The sequence below is a fragment of the Hypanus sabinus genome, chromosome 26 (assembly GCF_030144855.1).
Source record: "Hypanus sabinus isolate sHypSab1 chromosome 26, sHypSab1.hap1, whole genome shotgun sequence".
In the NCBI taxonomy this organism is placed as follows: domain Eukaryota; kingdom Metazoa; phylum Chordata; class Chondrichthyes; order Myliobatiformes; family Dasyatidae; genus Hypanus; species Hypanus sabinus.
In genome coordinates this window covers 42,839,947-42,860,899 of record NC_082731.1, presented here as the reverse complement: position 1 = coordinate 42,860,899, position 20,953 = coordinate 42,839,947, and the positions used below count along the sequence as shown (strand labels likewise).

At 46.4% G+C, this 20,953-nt stretch overlaps 1 protein-coding gene across 1 annotated transcript in view; it reads left to right on the top strand.

Moving 5' to 3' along the window:
* LOC132381756 (neuronal PAS domain-containing protein 3-like) overlaps positions 1-20,953 on the top strand; it is a 611,027-nt gene that overhangs the window by 208,144 nt on the left and 381,930 nt on the right. The window contains exon 2 of the mRNA XM_059951328.1: positions 17,483-17,668. Within this exon, the coding sequence (XP_059807311.1) occupies positions 17,568-17,668 (101 nt within the window). The 5' untranslated portion in view covers positions 17,483-17,567. The remainder of the gene's footprint in view (positions 1-17,482; positions 17,669-20,953) is intronic.

Sequence of the window (20,953 nt, the reverse complement as noted above, 5' to 3'; positions counted from 1 at the left end):
AATTGACTTGACTTTATTATTTACATCCTTCATATACATGAGGAGTAAAAATCTCTACGTTACGCCTCCGTTCAAATGTGCAATCATAGTAATTTATAATAAACATTATATACAACAGGATAGTCAATATAATATAGAAATACAGTTACATCACCATGTATTAATCAGTCTGATGGCCTGGTGGAAGCCTGTCAGTCCTGGCTTTTGTGCTGCAGTACTGTTTCCCACATGGTAGCAGCTGAAACAGTTTGTGGTCGGGGTGACTCAGGTCCCCAATGGTCCCTCAGGCCCTTTTTACGCATCTGTCTTTGTAAGTGTCCTGAATTGTGGGAAGTTCACAACTACAGATGCGCTGGGCTGTCCGCACCACTCTCTGCAGAGCCCTGCGATTGAGGGAGGGTACAGTTCCCGTACCAGGCAGTGATGCAGCCAGTCAGAATGCTCTCAATCGTGCCCCTGTAGGAAGTTCTTAAAATTTGGGGGAGTTCTTAGAACTTGGATGTCCTCAGTGGCGGGGAGACTACAATCGGCCCTCCTTATCCGTGGGGGATTGGTTCCGGGACCCCCCAGCGGATACCAAAAAAATGCAGATGCTCAAGTCCCTTATATAAAATGGCGTAGTATTTGCATATAACCTACGCACATCCTCCTGTATACTTTAAATCATCTCTAGATTACTTATAATACCTAATACAATGTAAATGCTATGTAAATAGTTGCTATACTGCATTGTTTAGGGAATAATGACAAGAAAAAATGTCTGTACGTGTTCAGTACAGACGCAACCGTTGTAGCTCTTCTGGGAACGCTGACGCTGCCGTGGCATCAGCCGGTCTCGATTCTCCCGGGATCTTTAAGTTCTTGAGGCTGTAGCGCTTTACATAGTTAGCCAGCCATCCCTTACTAGCCTTAACCTCCTTCTTCTCACTCACAACACAAGTAGCAAACGAGCGAGACGCGAGGCGAACTTCCCGGTTTTCCCTACCCGTGGTTGGTTGGAGCCGCACATGCGGAACTCACGGATAAGGAGGTGGATCTGCCTGAGCTGAAGCTTTTCTCTGTCCTGTGCATTGGTGTTTCCACTCCAGGCGTGTGTGATGCGTCCGGTTAGAATGGTCTCCATAGTACATCTGTAGAAATTTGCGAGACCCTTTGGTGATGTACCAAACCTCCTCAAACTCCAAACGAAATATAGCGGCTGTCGTGTCTTAACTGCATCAATATCTTGGACCCAGGACAGATCTTTAGAGTTGTTGACGCTCAGGAACTTGAAACCGCGCACCCTTTTCCCGCTGCTGCTCCCTAGCCCAAACGCGGGACAATTTACTAACTGTAGTAAATGCTGAAATATTCCCAGGAATATTACCGGCATTCCCTGGGTATGAGCCAGTATTTAGAAAGTGTAGATATTTGCAACGTGCAAATATTTCCAACGCATTCCTTGAAGAATAGTAGGAGGAAACCAGGTCAGCTGGAGAAAACCCACACATTTCTCCATGGGGAGGCTGCACCAACTCCTTGCAGAAAATGAGTATTGAACTCTGAACTCAGTTGGCTCAAGGTGAAAGAGTGTCTACGCTACAGTGTCGCCGAGGGAGTGTTCAGTTGTAGAGGACGACTTTGGGAAGGAATCAGTATTTATTTGGAAATTCCAGGAGTTTGTCAGTATAAACTCAGACTGGCTTGTCTGAACTTACAGGGAGTTCTTGGGCACTTTTCAAATGGCCGTTGGGGTAAATGAGTGTAATCGTGTTCTCCGTTGGATGTGATTGGGTTCACAGGCTTTCTTCATATGCCATGGACCCCTACCTCGAGGTCTGCAGATCCCAGATTGGGAAGCCCTGATCGTACAGGAGCAAGCTCAAAATACTGGAGGAACTCAGCAAGCCAGGCAGCAAGACAATAAGCACTCAAGGATTTTGGCCGAGAGCCTTCACTGGGACTGAGAAGGAAGAAGCCAGAATAAGAAGGTGTGGGGGGAGGGGGAGCGGGAGGAGTACAGGCCAGGTGACGGGGGAGGTAGGTTGGTGGGGATGCGAGGGTGAAGTAAGAAGTGTTGAGGTGATTGGTGGGCAAGGTAAACGTTTGAAGCTGGAGGGAGAGGAGAGTGGACTATGGGAGAAAGGGACGGAGTGGGGGAATCCAAGGGAGGTGATGGGCAGGGGAAAAGAGAAAGGTTGAGAGGGGGGCTAAAATGGGGAGTAGAAAAAGAGACAAATGGAGCAGGGGAGCTAATTATCGGAATTTAGTATCAATTACTTTGTTATAGATGGCTTGGGTTTTCCTCCGAGTGTGTTATCACCTGGGTGTCAGTCGGTATTGATTTGGAGCCCCCAGCTGAGTAAATGCTGAAATATTCCCAGGAATATTACTGGCATTCCCTGGGTATGTGCCAGTATTTAGAATGTTTAGATATTTGCAAGGTGCAAATTATTTCCAATTTGTTCCCACGGGAATGTTAGTGTTGGCATTCCAGGGAATTTTCAGGGAGAAGTCAACTAATTCTGGTGACCATGTTTTCAGAAAGTCTGTCCATTTTCAGTTCCTCACAGACTGTATAAGGCCTTAATTAGGCCATTTGGCCCATCGAGTATTTTCTGCCATTCCATCACGGCTGTTTTATTTTCCCTCTCAACCCCATTCTCCTGCTTTCTCGTCATGACATTTGATGCCCTGACCAATCAAGAACCTATCAACCTTCATGTTAGGTATACCCAGTGACTTGTCCTCCACCACTGTCTGTGGCAATGAATTCCACAGATTCGCCACTCTCTGGCTGAATAAGTTCTTCCTCATCTCTGGTCTAATGGGATGTCCTTGTATTCCGAGGCGGTACTCTTTGGTCCTGGCCTCGCCCACTACTGGAAGCATCCTCTCCACATCTGCTCTGCCGAGGTTTTCAATGAGATCCCCACTCACTCTGCTAATCTCCAGTGAGCCTTCAAATACGCCTCAAACATTAACCCTTTCATTCCCTGGATCATTTCTGTGGACCACCTCTGTTCCTGCTCCAATGCCAGCACATCCATTCCTAGACAAGGGACACAAAGCTGCTCACAATACGCCAGAGCAAGCCGGATCTTCCGGTGGTCACCCGTTTTGATGCCACTTCGCATCCCCATTCCGACATGTCAGCCCACGGCCTCCTCTACTGTCGCGATGAGGCCACACTCAGGCCACAGGAGCAACACCTTATATTCCGTCTGGGTAGCCTCCAACCCGATGGCATGAACTTCGATTTCTCGAACTTCCAGAATGTGCCCCCCCCTTCAGAATTCCCCATCCCCATTTCCCTCTCACGTCCTTACCTGCCCATCACCTCCCTCTGGTGCTCCTCCACCTTTTTCTTTCTTCCATGGCCTTCTGTCCTCTCCTGTCAGATTCCCTCTTCTCCAGCCCCGTATCTCTTTCACCAATCAACCTCCCAGCTCTTTACCTCACCCCTCCTCCGCCAGGTTCCACCTATCGCCTTGTGTTCTTCTTCCCCTCCCCACCCCCACCTCCTTACTCTGACTCCGCGTCTGTTTTTTTCTCCAGTCCTTGCCGAAGAGTGTCAGCCTGAAACGTCAGCTCCACTCGTTTCCACACATGCTGCCTGGCCTGCTGAGCTCCTCCAGTATCTCCAGTTTGTATTGTTCACAATACTCCAAGAGCAGTCTGACCAATGCCTTCTAGCGCCTCAACAGAAGAACCCTACCTTTATATTTCAGTTCTCTCAAAATAAATGCTACTGCACGCTCTTCTGGTTGCCATGCTACAGGAAGGATGAGATTAGGCCAGAGTGGGTGCAGAAAAGATTCACAAGGACCTTGCCTGGATAAGAGGAATTAGATTACAAGGAAAGATTGGATAAACTGGAATTGTTTTCCCTGGATCAATAGGGTCTGAATGGTGACAATACAGAGGTATAAGAAATGTCATGTATCATAGATAGTTTAGAGAGTCAATGACTGTCCCATGGTTTGTTCGCGCCTCATGTGCTGTGTCGTACGATGTGGGTGATCACGGTCTTTCCATGATTGTTCCTGACAAATGTTTCTACAGAAGTGGTTTGCCATTGCCTTCTTCTGGGCAGTATCTTTACAAGACGGGTGACCCCCCAGCCATTATCAATACTTCTCAGAGGTTGCCTGCCTGGTGTCAGTGGTCGCATAACCAGGACTTGTGATCTGCACTGGCTGCTTGTACAACCATCCACCACCTGCTCCCATGGTTTCATGTGACCCTGACCGGGGGTCTAAGCAGGTGTTACACCTTGCCCAAGGGTGACCTGCAGGCTAGCGGAGGAAAGGAGCATCCTATGTATCCTTTGGTAGAGATGTATCTCCATCGAACCACCCTTCTCTCATGGTAAGGCTGTAAAACTGGAAGAAATATGATGAAGGTGAGAAGGATGAGGTTTAAAAAGAAAATGAGGGGGTACAGTTTGCACACAAAGCGTTACCTGGAATGAAGTGTCAGAGGAGGTGGTAGAGGCAGGGCTTAAAGGTGTGGAAATATGCATTGAACTTTGGATTTTTTTTAACCATTTGATGTAACAAAATGGAGTTGTACAAATCCTGGAGTGCTAAGCTAATATGTTGCAATGTACATACGTGGCTACAGGAAGTGTGCTTACTAAAGGAATACGTGACTGGAAGTTCCGAATGTACCGAGCATTGTGAAAAAATAAGGAAGTAACAGAGATGAGTCAACCACAGATTGAAGGTCACAACAGAAACAAAAAAGGCTGAGTTGTAAGTCTCCTACCATCCCTGGTGGGAGTGGAGAGGGACTGTCCCCTTGCAAGAAGTAGAGGGACTAGATAAAGAGGTACTCAGTGTTGGTATTGCGTTTTGTGAGGTCAGCGGAGAATTACTTGACAAAGGGATGAGGTGTTAGTGCAGATAGGTAGGGTTAATATAGAATAGATGTGATGGGCTGAAGGGTCTCTTTCTCTGCGATATACTGTAGCTCTATATCCCAGGCCTCTGGCACTGTGAGGCAGTGGTTGTAATAACTGTGTCACTGGATCTGTTTTAGATCTGGAATGTGTGATATTATTTTCAATACTTGTGCTAGTAATTATATGGAGTTCTAGGGAGTGTGTCAGTGTTTACAGGGAATTCCTGGGGATGTTTTAATGTTTATTGTCATTTCGCAGGAATGTGCCTCTATTTACTAGGGTTTCCTGTTAGAGTGTACGAAGAATTCCTGGTTATTACTAACATTTGTGGGAAGATCCAACAAGTGCTTACAAGAAATTCCTAGTCACTTTCACCATTTGGGGGGAAGGGGTTTCATATTCAGTTTTCCAAGAAGCTTGCCAGCATTGGTAGGGAATTTTCTGGAATCTGACATTTACGTCTCTACCAAAGGCAAGACACTCCTTCCCTCTGCTAGCCTGCAGGTCACCCTTGGGCAAGGTGTAGCACCTGCTTAGACCCCGATCAGGGCCATGTGAAACCATGGGAGCAGGTGGTGGATGGTCGTACGAGCAGCCGGTGCAGATCACAAGTCCTGGTTATGTGACCACTGACTCCAGGCAGACAATCTCTGATGAGTGTTGGCCATGGGGAGTCACCCGTCTTGTAAAGACTTTACCCAGAAGAAGGCAAGGACAAACCACTCTGTAGAAAAATTTGCCAAGAACAATCATGGTTATGGAAAGACCATGATCACCCATGTCATATGACACGGCAGATAATAATGATGTCATACGACATGGCTCGTAACAAACGAACAGCAACATTTAAAGGGGGTTCCCCAGAGGCTGCCAGCAATCTCAAGGAATCCCAATGAACATTATCAGCATTTACAGAGGGTTCCTTTGTGTGTTTCAACCTTGTTCCTGGGAACTTTTATATTTTTCCTCTGCTCTACTGGGAAAATTCCATTGTGTTTAGGGAGTTCCTGGGTGTCTGTCAGCACTTATACAGAGTTGCCAGGAGTGTTTTAGTAATTCAGAATCAGAATCAGGTTTATTATCACCAGCGTGTGACATGAAATTTGTTAACTTAGCAGCAGCAGTTCAGTGCAATACATAATCTAGCAGAGAGAGAAAAATAATAAATAAAATTAAAAGAATAATAATAAATGAACAAGTAAATCAATTACATATATTGAATAGATTAAAAATTAAAAAATAGATTAGTTCAGCATTTACCTGGAGTTCTGGGCAGTGCGTGTATATTCTCAGGAGTTGTTTAGTATTTACCGGGTATGCTGGAGGATGTATCAGTACACACAGGGTGTTCCCTGGAGTGTTTCACAGTATTTACACAAAGTCACTGAAAGATTATTGGTATTGATAGGGTGTCCTTGAACAATTGTCAGCAATCATATGGAGTTTTCTGGGAGAATGTAGATATTTATAAGATACTCCCAGTATTATGTTAATATTTCCAGCATGTTCCTACTGTATATCTTTGGTTCCCTGGATCATGTCAGTATTTATTCGAGTTCCCTGATATGTGTCGGTACTCACAGGATTGTGTCAGTTCCAATGTGTATGTCTCGACCACAGCCAATCCAAACCCAGTCTGACCACAGCCAATCCAAACCCAGAGTAACCACAGCCGATCCAAACCCAGAGTGACCACAACCAATCCAAACCCAGAGTAACCACAGCCAACCCAAACCTAGAGTGACCACAGCCAACCCAAACCCAGAGTGACCACAGCCGATCCAAACCCAGTGTGACCACAGCCGATCCAAACCCAGTGTGACCACAGCCAATCCAAACCCAGAGTGACCACAACCAATCCCATCCAGAACCATTATAAACCAGACCAGACTACAGCCAATCCAAACTAACCCCAAAAATACTTTGCAGATCGGGCAGCCACTGTGTAGAGGAATGTAGGGGACTTCTCATTAGAACAGGGTCACTAACCCAAAACGTTGCTAGTGTTTTTCTTTCCGTACAGATACTGACTGACCTGCTGAATTCTTCCAGCAATTTTTGGTTTTTATTTCGACCTGACCACAACCTATCCTGACCCAACCATGACTTTCTTAAGCCTGACCTCGACCCTTCTGACCCATCCACAACCTATCCTGACCTGACCATGACCTTTCTGACCCGTCCACAACCTATCCTGACCTGACCATGACCTTTCTGACCTGTCCACAACCTATCCTGACCTGTCCACAACCTATCCTGACCTAACCATGACAGATCCTGACCTGGCGATGACCTATCCTGACCTGACCATGACCTTTCTGACCCGTCCACAACCTATCCTGACCTGACCATGACCTTTCTGACCTGTCCACAACCTATCCTGACCTGACCACAACCTATCCTGACCCAACCATGACTTTCTTAAGCCTGACCTCGACCCTTCTGACCCATCCACAACCTATCCTGACCTGACCATGACCTTTCTGACCCGTCCACAACCTATCCTGACCTGACCATGAACTTCCTGACCTGTCCTCAACCTATCCTGACCTGACCACAATTTACCCCAATCTGATCATGACCTACTTGACCTAACCATGACAGATCCTGACCTGATCATCACCTATCTTGACCTGACTGTGACCTATATTGACCAGACAAAACCGATTCTGACCCAACCATCACTTTCTTTAATCTGAACATGACCTTCCCTAACCTGACTCACTCTGAGGTCTTAATGTTTTTCCATAACCAACCCATCCGTATCTGCAGAAAGAACTGCTCCTCACACAGTGGCTCAGATGTAACCTAAGAATAGAAGATCCAGAAGAAAATCTCCCTGAGCTGGATAAGATTTGGCCCATCCTGACACCAACTGTTCCACAAGAATCCAGCCCATCATATAGTTAGTTCCCTCAGGGTGTGTGGAGAGCCAGACCTCAGTGGAAGGCCCAGAACTCTGGCTCCAGGAAACAACCAAAGGGGCTGATTGGTGGGACGGGGGGGGGGGGGCTCGGTTTGCACTCAACTGGGAGGCTCTGAGAGAGGACTGTACGTTTGGAGAGAAAAACCCACACAAAATGCAGGAGGAACTCGGCAGGTCAGGCAGCATCTATGGAGAAGAGTAAACAGTCGACGTTTCAGGCCGAGAAGCATCATCACGGCCCTTCATTTGGAGAGAGTTAAGCCTGCTTCAATAACCCAGTCTCCACTACCAAAGGGAAGGAATGCATGGCTTCTCACCTTTGTCTGAGGAGTGAGGTGACAAGCCTCGACAAGCCCTGGAGCAGAACGCACCACGGGGCTGGCCACATTGAGATGTCAGAAACATTAATATTAAAGAAGGAAAGATAATCTGTAGCTGTAGGGTAGCAGCCTGCACATTCTGCACTGTTGTCTGGCAGAGCATGAAGGGCACGACGGGATATGGGGAGGGAGCCTGGGACTGAGAGGGAACATGGATCGGCCATGATGTAATGGCGGAGTAGACTTGACGGGCCAAATGGCCTAATTCCGTTTCTGTATCTAAGGACGTCACATCGTCATCGATAAAGATTAATTTCATTTGTCATGCATCAAAACTTACAATGAAATGCATCATTTGCATCAACGACCAACACGGTCTGAAGACGTGTGGGTGCGTGGGGTGCAGTCATGCTTCTGACACCAACATAGCGCGCAGTCAGCTCGCTGACCCTAACGCATCCATCTTTTTGGACTGTGGGAGGAAACCAGAGCACCTGGAGGAAACCCACGTGGTCGTGGGGAGAGCCTGCAAACTCCTCATGGACAGTGGCAGTAACTGAACCCTGATCTTACAGCTGTACTGTAAAGATCAGGACAGGCAATAGATTCCGGCCTTCCCTGCGATGTCCAGATTGCAAAGAAACTAAAGAAAAAGATGGGAAGAATCAGAGGCAGGTTTGTTCTCACTGGCATAAGTTGTGAAATTTGTTATATTTATGGCAGCAGTCCAAAGCAATATATAATAGTAGAGGAAAAAATGTGAATTACAGTAAGTATATATAAAATAGTTAAATTAAGTATGTAGTTCAAAAATAGAAATAAAAAAAAGTAGTGAGGTGGTGTTCATGGTCTCAATGTCCATTCAGGAATTGGACGGCAGAGGGGAAGAAGCTGTTCCTGAATCATTAAGTTTGTGACTTCAGGCTCCTGTACCTCCTTCCTGATGGTAGCAATGAGAATAAGGCATGACCTGGTTGATGGTGGTCCTCAATAATGGACGCCACCTTTTTGAGGCAATGCTCCTTGAAGATAACAAGAAGATAACAACTCTGTGTACAAGATATTAAGAGGAATAGACAGAGTGGACAGCCTGCGCCTCTTCCCCATGGCACCACTGCTCAGTACAAGAGGACATGGCTTTAAGGTAAGGGGAGGGAAGTTCAAGGGGGATATTAGAGGAGGGTTTTTCACTCAGAAAGTGGTTGGTGCGTGGAATGCACTGCTTGAGTCAGTGGTGGAGGCAGTTACACTAGTGAAGTTTAAGAGACTACTAGACAGGTATATGGAGGAACTTAAGGTGGGGGGGTTATATGGGAATTTGGCACGACATTGTGGGCCGAAGGGCCTGTAATGAGCTGTACTATTCTATGTTCTATGTAAGATGTCCAGGAGGCTGGTGTCCATGATGGAGCTGACTGAGTTTACAACTCTCTGCAGCTTACTTCGATCCTATGCAATAGCACCGGCCCCCACTCCCACCATACCAGACAGTGATGCAGCCAGTTAGAATGCTCCCCATGGTACATCTATAGAAATTTGTGAGTGTTCTGTGGTCCATGGTCCATAGACCATCGAACATAGAGCGGTCCAGCTCAGGAACAGGTGCAGTCCTGTCGGCAAACAATGTTGTGCCAAATTGATTGGTTGGTTGTCCATTGTTTCCAACGACGACAGTTAGATTTGTGCAGTTGTGTTGTGTGTTCGAGGGCAGCTGCTGTGTCCAAGTTGTGAGCGACGGAGATGTTCACGATAGGGACGTGAAAACCCTGCCGGATCTGAAAGTGGAGCCACTGCTATTGCTTTCCTTCCTTATCGGGCCGCGGTTGTACTGCTCAGCGCCCCTCCTCCCGGATGCTGTGAGCGGTTCCAACCAGGCCTCACCAGCCACTCCGGACTTGCGCAGATTAACTGAATACAGAAGGTGGGGCATTATATCGAATTTGTATAAGACATTGGTGAGGCCTGGTTTGGAGTGTTGTGTGCAGTTTTGGTCACCTAACTCCAGGAAAGGGGGAAATAAGGTTGAAAGAGTGCAGAGAAAATTTACAAGAATGTTGCTGGGACTGGAGAACCTGAGTACAAAGAAAAGATGGAATAGGTTAGGACTTTATTCCTTGGAACATGGACGACTTAGGGGAGATTTGTTCGAGGTGTAGAAAATTATGAGGGGTGTAGACAGGGTGAATGCAAGCAGGCTTTCTCCACTGCGGTTGGGTGGGATGACAATCAGAGGTCATGGGTGAAGGGTGAAAGGTGAATAGTTTAAGGGGAATGTGAGGGAGAAACTTCTTCACTTAGAGGGATGTGAGAGTGTGGAGCTAGTGCTTGTGACCTCGATTTCAATGTTTAAAAGAAGTTTGGATAGTAGAGGTATAGAAGTCTATGGTCCAGTGCAGGTTAATGGGACTAAGCAGTTTAATGGTTCAGCACAGACTAGATGGGCCGAAGGGCCTGCTTCTCTGCTGTACTTTTCTATGACTCTATGACTTATTTTATTACTTGTTGGTATCTGCCTCTAGGTAGTCATTCAGAACTCTAGGCCCTAGTTGCTAACTTACCTCAGAATTGCCCTCCCTTGATAATTTAGAGCTGCTTTGAATCCTGGACCCCAGGGTAGTGCTGGCGCGTTTGGTGTTACGCGGCGCTGGGGTGTTTGCTCAGCAGAGTTTCCCGCGCCTCGAGAGAGGGAGGGCGCAGAGGTGACTGATACCGCGGCGAGATTAGCCGCTTGGAGTAATTGGATTTTCGAGCCTTGTGATATTAGAGATGAGCTGCCTGATAGTTGCCTGCGGCAGGCTAGTTCAGTGAGGCTCAGCTCACAGTGCTACCAGCTCAGACTTGACACTGGATTACAGGAGATATCATTTATAAAACTGTGTCTGTACAACTGACTTCTACCCAATACAGACACGGTGACTGTCCGTGTTTCTGGACGGGAAAGAAGGCTCACAGTTATTCCAGAATTCGTTAGGAACTTTCCATGGGGAGCTTCGTACAGAGGGACCAATTCTTTTATGATTTATTTTTATTCTTTGCAATACAGCGTGGATCTTCGAGCAGCGCTGCCCAGCAACCCCCAGATTTAATCTGAGCCTAATCATGGGACGATCTCCAATGACCGATTAGCCTACTGACCGGTGTGTCTTTGGACAGTGGGAGGGAGCCGGAGCACCCGGAGGGAGGTCACGGGGAGAACGTACAAACTCCTTACCGGCAGCGGCCCGAGTTGAACCTGGGTTGGCTGTCCCATCCTGCTAACCACTATGTGGCCGTTCTGTCCCAGTGCACAGAGAATCGGAAACAGGGGCGTCAACTCAGCCAGATCCCTCATGGACACTAGTCTCCCAACATCGAATGTGAAATGAATTATTAACGACACTCAATGTCCACTCAGAAATTGGATGGCAGAGGGGAAGAAGCTATTCCTGAATCGTTGAGTGTGTACCTTCAGGCTCCTGTAACTCCTTCCCGACAGTAACAATGAGAAGAGGGCATGTCCCGGGAGGTGGGGGTCCTTAATGATGGACACTGCCCTTCTGAGGCACTGCTCCTGAAGATATGCTGGATGCTGGGGAGGCTATGTGAATAAATTGCAGTCAACATTTCGGGCTGAAACCCTTTGGCAGGATTGACTGTACTTTCTTCCATAGACGCTGCCTGGCCTGCTGAGTTGTGTGAGTGTGTGTGTGTGTGTGTGTGTGTGTGTGTGTGTGTGTGTGTGTGTGTGTGTGTGTGTGTGTGTGTGTGTGTGTGTGTGTGTGTGTGTGTGTGTGTGTGTGTGTGTGTGTGTGTGTGTGTGTGTGTGTGTGTGTGTGTGTGTGTGTTGGATTTCCAGCATCTGCAGATTTTCTCTTGTCTAGACTAAGTGAATGTGTTCTTATATACAGAAATACCTTTGGGAGTCCTCATTAATACGGACACACACCAGGGAACTGCCCTGGTGCTCCTGATCTTCCGTTTACAGTGAGTCACTATCTCAGCGAGCTGCCACTGCAAAGGAGTTAGCAGCAGTGTGTTAGTATTTATATCAGGGTTCCCTGAGAAAGTACTAACATTTATGGAGAGTTCCTGGGTGTGAGTTTTTAATTTTTAAAATTTATTTAGAGATACAGCACGATAAGTGGCCCTTGCAGCCCAAAGGCGGCATCCATCGTTAAGGACCCCCACCACTCAAGACATCCCCTCTTCTCGTTGCTACCATCAAGGGGGAAGTACAGGAGCCTGAAGACAAATACACTATGTTTAGGGACAGCTTTCTCCCTTCCACCATCAGATTTCTGATCACAATGAACATTATCCACTTTTTGCTCTCTCTTTTTTAAATATTTCTTTGTAAATCGTAGTTTTCATGTATTCCACCATCTTGCCGCTGCAAAACAACAAATTCCATGTAATATGTCAGTGGAAATAAAGGTGATTTTGATAATCCAGTGTTTAAACTGACACCCGGGACAGTCATAGTTCCCAGCGGACTCCTCTGATATTTAATGTCCCCCAAGAGGACATGCCCAGCCTCTGGTTTAATTTCCCTTGTGAAAGGTGCCATTTCTGACTGTACTCACGCAGCACTGGGGAGCGCTGGCTCTCTGTGCTCGAAATATGAGGCTGGATCCCCTGCCTCAGGGGCAAGAGTGGGGCCTGCTGATTGACTGATTCCTACAGATGTACCATGGAGAGCATTCTAATTGGCTGCAACACTGTCTGGAATGGGGGTGGGGTGTACACGGCACAGGATCGAAGTAATCTGTGGAGATTTGTAAACTTTGTCAGCTCCATCAAGGCCACCCAGCCTCCATAGTATCCAGAACATCTCAGGGAGCGATGCCTCAAAAAGATGGCGTCCATCATTAAGGACCCCCATCACCCAGGACTCATTGCTACCATCAGGGAGGAGGTACAGAAGCCTGAAGACACACACTCAGTGATTCAGGAACAGCTTTTTCCCTCTGCCATCAGGGAGGAGGTACAGAAGCCTGAAGACACACACTCAGTGATTCAGGAACAGCTTTTTCCCCTCTGCCATCCGATTTCTGAATGGACATTGAACCCATGAACACTACCTCACTACTTGTTTATTTCTATTTTGGCACTACTTATTTAAGTTAACTGTTTAGAATCAGAATCAGGTTCATTATCATCGGCATGTGTCATGAAATTTGTTAACTTAGTGGCAGCAGTTCAATGCAACACATAATAAATATAGAAAAAAAGTAAGTTATTCAATTACAGTAAGTATATATATGTGTGTGTATTGACTAGATTAAAAATAGTGCAAAAACAGAAATAATATATATTAAAAAAGACAGTGAGGTAGTGTTCATGGGTTCAATGTCCATTTAGGAGTCAGATGGCAGAGGGGAAGAAGCTGTTCCTGAATCACTGAGTGTGTGCCTTCAGGCTCCTGTACCTCCTCCCTGATCGTAACAGTGAAAAGAGGACATGTCCTGGGTGGGGGGGGGGGTGAAAAAATATATATACCTGCTGTAATTCGTATTTTCTCTCTATTATTATGTATGGCATTGTACTGTTGCCGCAAAGAGAACAAATTTCATGATACACGCTGATGGTATTAAACCTGAATCTGATTCTAAACACAAAGTACACTGCAGATGCTGTGGTCAAATCAAACACGTACAAACAAGCTGGAGGAACTCAGCAGGTCGGGCAGCATCTGTTGAAACAAGCAAGTCAACGTTTCGGGCCGAGACCCTTCAAGTCCTGACGAAGGGTCTCGGACCGAAACGTTGACTGCTCATTTCGACGGATGCTGCCCGGCCTGCTGAGTTCCTCCAGCTTGTTTGTATGTGTTGAATCTGATTCTGTCTGCTCGTTTAGGTAATTACACTCTGGAGGGGAAGGTAGGACGTGTATTTGTGGCTGTACAAAGCCAGTGAGGAATGAGTGTGCTGCCGAACAAACTCGGGACTCCTCATTGAGATTGTCCATCTGGGAACAGAAAGGCCCTGTCAGCATCAACCCAGGAAAGAAGGAGCTAATGTTCCTCACCCGCTCCAAACCCATAACAGCACCACAACCAGCTCACTTGTGCTGCAGCTCACAGCCTCTTTGTTTCATCCTGAGAGCCTGCTGTGAATTAGTCATGGTCGGAAAAGCTCACCAAGTTCTCTGCTTTCTGGGGAGGCTGAAGAGAGCTGGACGAGGCACGTCAATATGCACAGCCTCCTACAGATGCACAGTAGGGAGCGTCCTAATGCTGCATCACTGCGTGGTACGGAAACTGCGCTGCAGTAGTTAGGAAGAAGTGAGCTGGGGCAGTCAGCGCATTTTGCGTGCCACAGTCCTGAGGAGGCATGAGACTGCTTGGAGGGAGAGAGAGTTTAAAAGAAGCAAGCAGGGCAGTTGGCACATTTCGCGCACCAAAGTCCCAAGGAGAGATTGGATTGCACATAATTAGGCACCTGGCAAAGAACAATAAAAATGTGTTAGGTTTAAGTGGATTGGTCATTGTGTGAGTGGGCCAGTGTTGGAGTGGAGAGTTGAGGCTTTGTCTCATTGATGCTTACCAGTTGGAAGGTTAATTGGTCATTGTAAATTGTCCCATGATTAGGGTAGGATTAAATCGGGGGAGGAGTTGCTGGGTGGCATGGTTCAAAGGGCTGTAAGAGCCTATTCCTCACTGGATCTCAATAAATAAATAAAGCTATGTATTTATAAGCTATCTTATATTTATTGTTTTTTATATTATTGTGTTCTTTATCTTATTTTGTCTTTTGTGCTACATCGGATCCAGAGTAACAATTATTTCGTTCCCCTTTACCCCTGTGCACTGGAAATGACATTAAGCCATCTAGATTTTGAATCTTGGATAAATAGCGTGTATTCTCTGGAGAGGTATTTTATTTCTCCACAGCTTTCCTCCTCCCTTCTTTCCTTCTGCCCCCACCAGATCCTTCCTTCCCTCTCATGGACTCAAAGAGGGATGCAGGAAACCAGACCCCTCTGCTAACCATCAGCCACCTGTTTAGAACGACCCTATACAAATCCTTTCTTTTCTTCCCACATTCTCAGCATTTTGCCCAGATCTCACACACTGATGGTCATTTATAACTGCCAATTTGCTTACTGATCTGCTCACCTTTGAGGGGAAACTGGAACCCCCAGGATGCCCAGGCAGTGAGAAGTAGAAAACACGAACACCATACGACAGTTCCCGAGGTCAGTATTGAACCTGGGTCTCTGTCCTCTGCTCTCCTCTCTTCTCTCTATTTCTTGTTATTTCCTCTTTCTCTCTCTTTCTGTACTTTCGTTTTATTTCTTTTTCTCTCTCCTTTCACTTTCACATTCTTCTTCTTTCTATTGTTCTTTCTATCATTTTCTCTGTCTTTTCCACTCTCCCTTTCTCTTTTATCCAATCTTTACCTGTCATTGTTTTCACTCTATCTCTCTTTCCCTCTCCTTATCTCTCTCTTTATCTCTCTCTATATCTCTCTCTATCTATTGCACTCTCTATCTCTTTCTATCCCTCTCTCCATCTCCCTCTCTCCCACCCTCTCCCTTCCCTCTCTCTCCCTCCCACTCCCCCCCTCTCTCTCTCCCTCTCTCTCTCTCTCCCTCCCTCCCTTCCTCCCTTCCTTCCCCCCTCTCTCTCTCTCTCTCCCCCCTCCCTCTCCCTCTCCCTCTCTCTCTCTCTCCCTCTCTCTCTCCCTCCCTCTCCCCCTCTCTCTCTCCCTCTCTCTCTCTCTCCCTCCCTCCCTTCCTCCCTTCCTTCCCCTCTATCTCTCTCTCTCTCTCTCTCTCCCCCTCTCCCTCTCCCTCTCCCTCTCTCTCTCTCTCTCCCTCTCTCTCTCTCTCTCCCTCCCTCTCTCCCTCTCTCTCTCCCTCTCTCTCTCCCTCCCTCTCTATCTCCATCTCCCTCTCCCTACCTTCCACACCAAGGTTAGGAAGTGAGGGATTGAGTTGAAGGCAATGCTGCTGCAGTGGAAAACTCATCATAAATGTCATCACTGAATTGTAGAAATGTCACACAGTACATCCAGATTAAGAGGCACAGAAATAAGTTGGGTAAGATGAATTTTAAATTTGGAAACCTGGGTTCTCACTCACTTACTTAATATTTTAGAAAATTTGACAGAACTGGACCAGAGACCTGCCATCGACTGAAGACTATTTTATTTCCTCTCATGAGGAAGCATATTATCCATCTGCATTGCTCTTTAAACGAGGCACATTCTTCACCTGTTCCATCTTGTAAGCGGGGGTGGTGGTATTGACTAGTCCATAGCCATTTCCGTGACAACTGCAACCCACAATGCTTTGCTTCTCCTGTTGGCCATAGTGGGACATCTATAGGCAATGTCTGCCTGCTTTACTTCTAAAGCAACACTCCTCAGACTTCTGCTGAGTCTTTGCTTCCTCTTCAAGTCCTGGTTTACGTGCCCCTGGATTTTTTTTTCAGTGGAATTGTGACTTTTGGATTCCTTCTGCCAATAGTTTACCTGATCAGCCAATGATTCGGAAATTAGCCTGTGAGGACCCATAAAGGTAAACCTGGGCTATTCTGGTGTTTTTTTTCCCAGGAGCCAGTTCTCCAATTGAGAAAATGGAGGACATTCCACAGAGAAGCATGTGCTAACATGAGGGGTTGGACAAACTTGGCTTGTTTTCTCTGGAGAGGTGGAGTCTGAGAGGAGATCTGATAGAGGCTTATAAGATTATGAGGGGCACAGATAGAGTAGACAGAGGGTATCTGTTTCCAAGGGTAGAAATGTCCAGAGGGAATGCAAGGAAGGTGAGAGGGAGTTGGTTCAAAAGGGATGTGGGCGGTAAGTTTTTTTCACTCAGAGAGTGGTGGGTGCTTGGAATGCACTGCCTGGTATGGTGGGAGAGGCAAATACATCAGGGGCTTTTAGGTAGGCACATGGATGTAAGGAAGCTGGAGGGTAATTGTGTAGGTAGGAGGGATTCATTTTTGGAGTGTTTTTTATCTACTTTTTGGCTGATTCAGCACAACAAAAGGGCCTGTTTCGGTGCTCTACTCTTCCATGGTCTACATGGAATGCTTCTCTGCATTTTCCCACAACACCCACTGCCTCACCATTCCCTACTTTCTTTAACTCTCTAATCCCTTCACTACCTAGAGGAGGCCAATCAAATGTAACTTCCAACATGAACCATCTCACCTCAGAATGAGGATTGTGACTGGGATCTTTCTAGCATGTGTGACACTAGCCAGCCAAAGCAACGATCCTGAGATTATGTCCCACTTTGTCAAAGCTTTTACGGTCAGATAACTTCTGCAGTGGAAGACATTAGACTATAAAGAAGGACTATGTAATAAGCACGGTGTTGTGTAAAATCCAACTTTATTTTCTTCTTTCACCCCTCTTTTAGGAGGTCAAGGAAAACTCAAGAAGCCAGCCAATCAAAAGCCCTGTAGGGATGCTGTAAAGCCAGGTGACTCTGGGAAGGTGGCTGAATGTTAAAGATGGCAACCCAATACAACAATGAACTGAAATGTGTTAGCGTAGAGTGGGACTTCCTTCAAGGACTGCTCGTAAAGAACCAGCCTGTCCCTTGGTAAGACTTGCGTGGCTCCCAGTTGAGCATGCAACTCTTTATGCTGCTTTCTCGGGGTGGGGGGGGCCGTGTCGGTGGGAGGAGGGCGGTGAGGATGGGATGGACTTTCTCTCTCCAGTCGCAACCAGTCCTTGATCATCTCACACGTCTTGCTTGGTCTTCTCAAAAATCTTTAACCAGTTTAAGCTTCCAGAGATAAAACCGTTGGTAATCGTAATGTAACAACGTGAAGTGAGGCTAAGACAATCAGATGTTAAGGAGTTACTTACGTTGAACTTTGTGTGTAACTTAACTTTATGAAGTATAAGACTATGAGACATAGGAGCAGAATTTAACCATTCAGCCCATCGAGTCTGTTCACCGTTCAACCATGGCTGACTTACTATTCTCTCAGCCCCATAGACTTGTAAAAGTTGTATCCACTATTGAGACTTATTAGACACCCTGACTAATCAAGAACCTAATCAAGGGAGAGGGTGGGAGAGAGGGAGATGGAGAGAGGGATAGAAAGAGATAGAGAGTGCAATAGATAGAGAGAGATATAGAGAGAGATAAAGAGAGAGATAAGGAGAGGGAAAGAGAGATAGAGTGAAAACAATGACAGGTAAAGATTGGATAAAAGAGAAAGGGAGAGTGGAAAAGAACCCTGCTTTAACTATACCTAGTGACTTGACCTCCACAGCCATCTCTGGCAATGAATTCCACAGATTCACCACCCTCTGGCCTAAGAAATTCCCCCTCAGCTCTGTTCTAAAGGGGTGTCCTTCTATCCTGAGGCTGTGCCCTCTGGTCCCAGACTAGTGCACTGCTGGAACCATCTCCATGTCCACTCGGCTTTTCAATGTAGGTCCTGTGGGGGACACAGTGAAGTGTAATGTGATATTGTTTGGAAGCAAGAATGAAGACCAGTGGGGTAGACTGGATAGAATAGTTGAAAGGAGTGCAGGAGCAGAACGATTGCTTTGAGGCACGTTAACAGAGTGGTTAGTGAGATAGATGGAATGCAAACTGGTGTGGACAGGGACAGTTGCCGTGTACATGATCAATATTTCTGATGTCTTCATGCTCCTGGGCCTTCCCTCTGAAGATAGCAAGGAGAAGAGGACATGTCCTGGGTGGCAGAGGTGATTCATGATGGTTGATGCCTCCTTGAGGTATCTCCTTTCGAGAATGGGGAGAGGCCAGTTCCCATGATGGATCTGGATAGCACCAACTCTCTGCTGCCTCTTTTGATCCTAAACCTTGGAGCCTGATTTCAGCCGACTTTTGCACGTACCTGCAAGTACCCTGAAACCTCACCTTTAACCTCATCCTTCAGCTTCCCAATCACTGAAGTCATTTCCTTTCTTCTGCTTTCCTCCCTTCTTAAAGAGTGGAGTGACCTTTGCAATTTTCCAGCCCTCTAAAACCATTCCAGTATCTAGTGATTCTTGTTAAATGATTCTTTCAGACTTCCGGTAAGATGGCAGCACATTTGGACACAGCAGCCTCCCTAGGGACAACCAAAGGTGCTTTCGTCTTTTTTAAACATCTTTTTTTTTAATCACAAGACATTGCTGGACATGAAGAACAAGTACTGCAGGTCTACCCCATCAGTGAGCTGCTTGTTGGCAGAAGCTGGACTTGGTGCCGATCCTGTGACAGAAAGGTATTAGAGTCAGTCCAGAAAGGCAGTGTGCAGTCTAACAGCTAGAGGTTGGCTTGGATGTTTCCCTAGCGATTGTACGACTCAGTTGGACATTGGTAATGTAAAATACCGCCTCAATGTGGCATTGGTTATAGTGAGGATTAGGCCTCAAGCTGTGGGCTTGCCTGTTGCAGCCATCCATGAGACTCAATAGACAGTAGGTGCAGGAATAGGCCATTCGGCCCTTCTAGCCAGCACCACCATTCACTGTGATCATGGCTGATCATCCACTATCAGTACCCCGTTCCTGCCCTCTCCCCATATCTCTTGACCCCGCTATCTATATGAGCTCTATCTAACTCTCTCTTGAATGCATCCAGAGACTTGGACTCCACTGCCTTCTGGGGCAGAGCATGCCACATATCCACCACTCTCTGGGTGAAAAGGTTTTTCCGCATCTCTGTTCTAAATGGCCTACCCCTTATTCTTAAACTGTGGCCTCTAGTTCTGGACTCACCCATCAGTGGGAACATGCTTCCTGCCTCCAGTGTGCCCAATCCCTTAATAATCTTATATGTTTCAATCAGATCCCCTCTCATCCTTCTAAATTCCAGTGTATACAAGCCCAGTTGCTGGCGATGCTGGCAGCAGTATATCGCGGCATCCATGCTGGATAGAGGGCAGGTCCCATCCGTTGATGCTGCTCTCCAGTATTTGCTCTGTGGAAGACGAGCTGGATAGCAGGCATCCATACACTTGTCTGCGGACTGCTGAAAACTGCTTGTTCTTACCAATAACACACAATACCGTCAATTTACAGAACATGTCACTCAAGGATGTGGGCGATGCATTTATTTTTTGTGTGGGGCTGCATGGTTACTGCTATCTTATATGTGTTATATATGTGCCTTGTGTTGTGTTAAACTATTGGTACTATGATTTGCATCTTGGCCCCACAGGAACGCCATTTCATTTAGCTACATTCATATAGTCATATATGGTTGAATGATAATTAAATTTGAACTTGGTCATTACTAATGCCTCCACATCTCTACAGCTTTGTCTTTTCAACACCCTGGGGTGAAATCCACCTGGCTCAGGTGACTCATCTACCTTTAAACCAATTTTGCCTCTCTTTTACTCTTTATATATCTAAAAAACAATCTTTTAGGTCATAAGACCAAAAGATATAGGAGCATAATCAGGCCATTTGGCCCATCGAGCCATCTCGGCCATTTCATAATAGCCGATCCAATTTTCCGCTCAGCTCCAACCTCATGCCTTTTTCCTGTACCCCTTTATGCTCTGACCAATCAAGAATATATCAACCTCTACCTAAAATATATACAAAGACTTGGCTTCCACAGCTGCCTGTGGCAAAGAATTCCACAGATTTCACCATCCTCTGGCTAAAGAAATTTCTCCTCATCTCTGATCTAAAAGGATGCACCTCTATTCTGAAGCTGTGTCCTCTGGATTTAGACTCTCCCACCATAGGAAACATCCTCTCCACATCCACTCTGTCAAGGCTTTTCACCATTCAGTAGCTTTCAATAAGGTCACCCCTCATTCTTCTGAATTCTAGTGAATACAGGCCCAGAGCCATCAAACTCTTTTCATATGGCAAGACATTCAATCCTAGAATCGTTTTCGTAAAC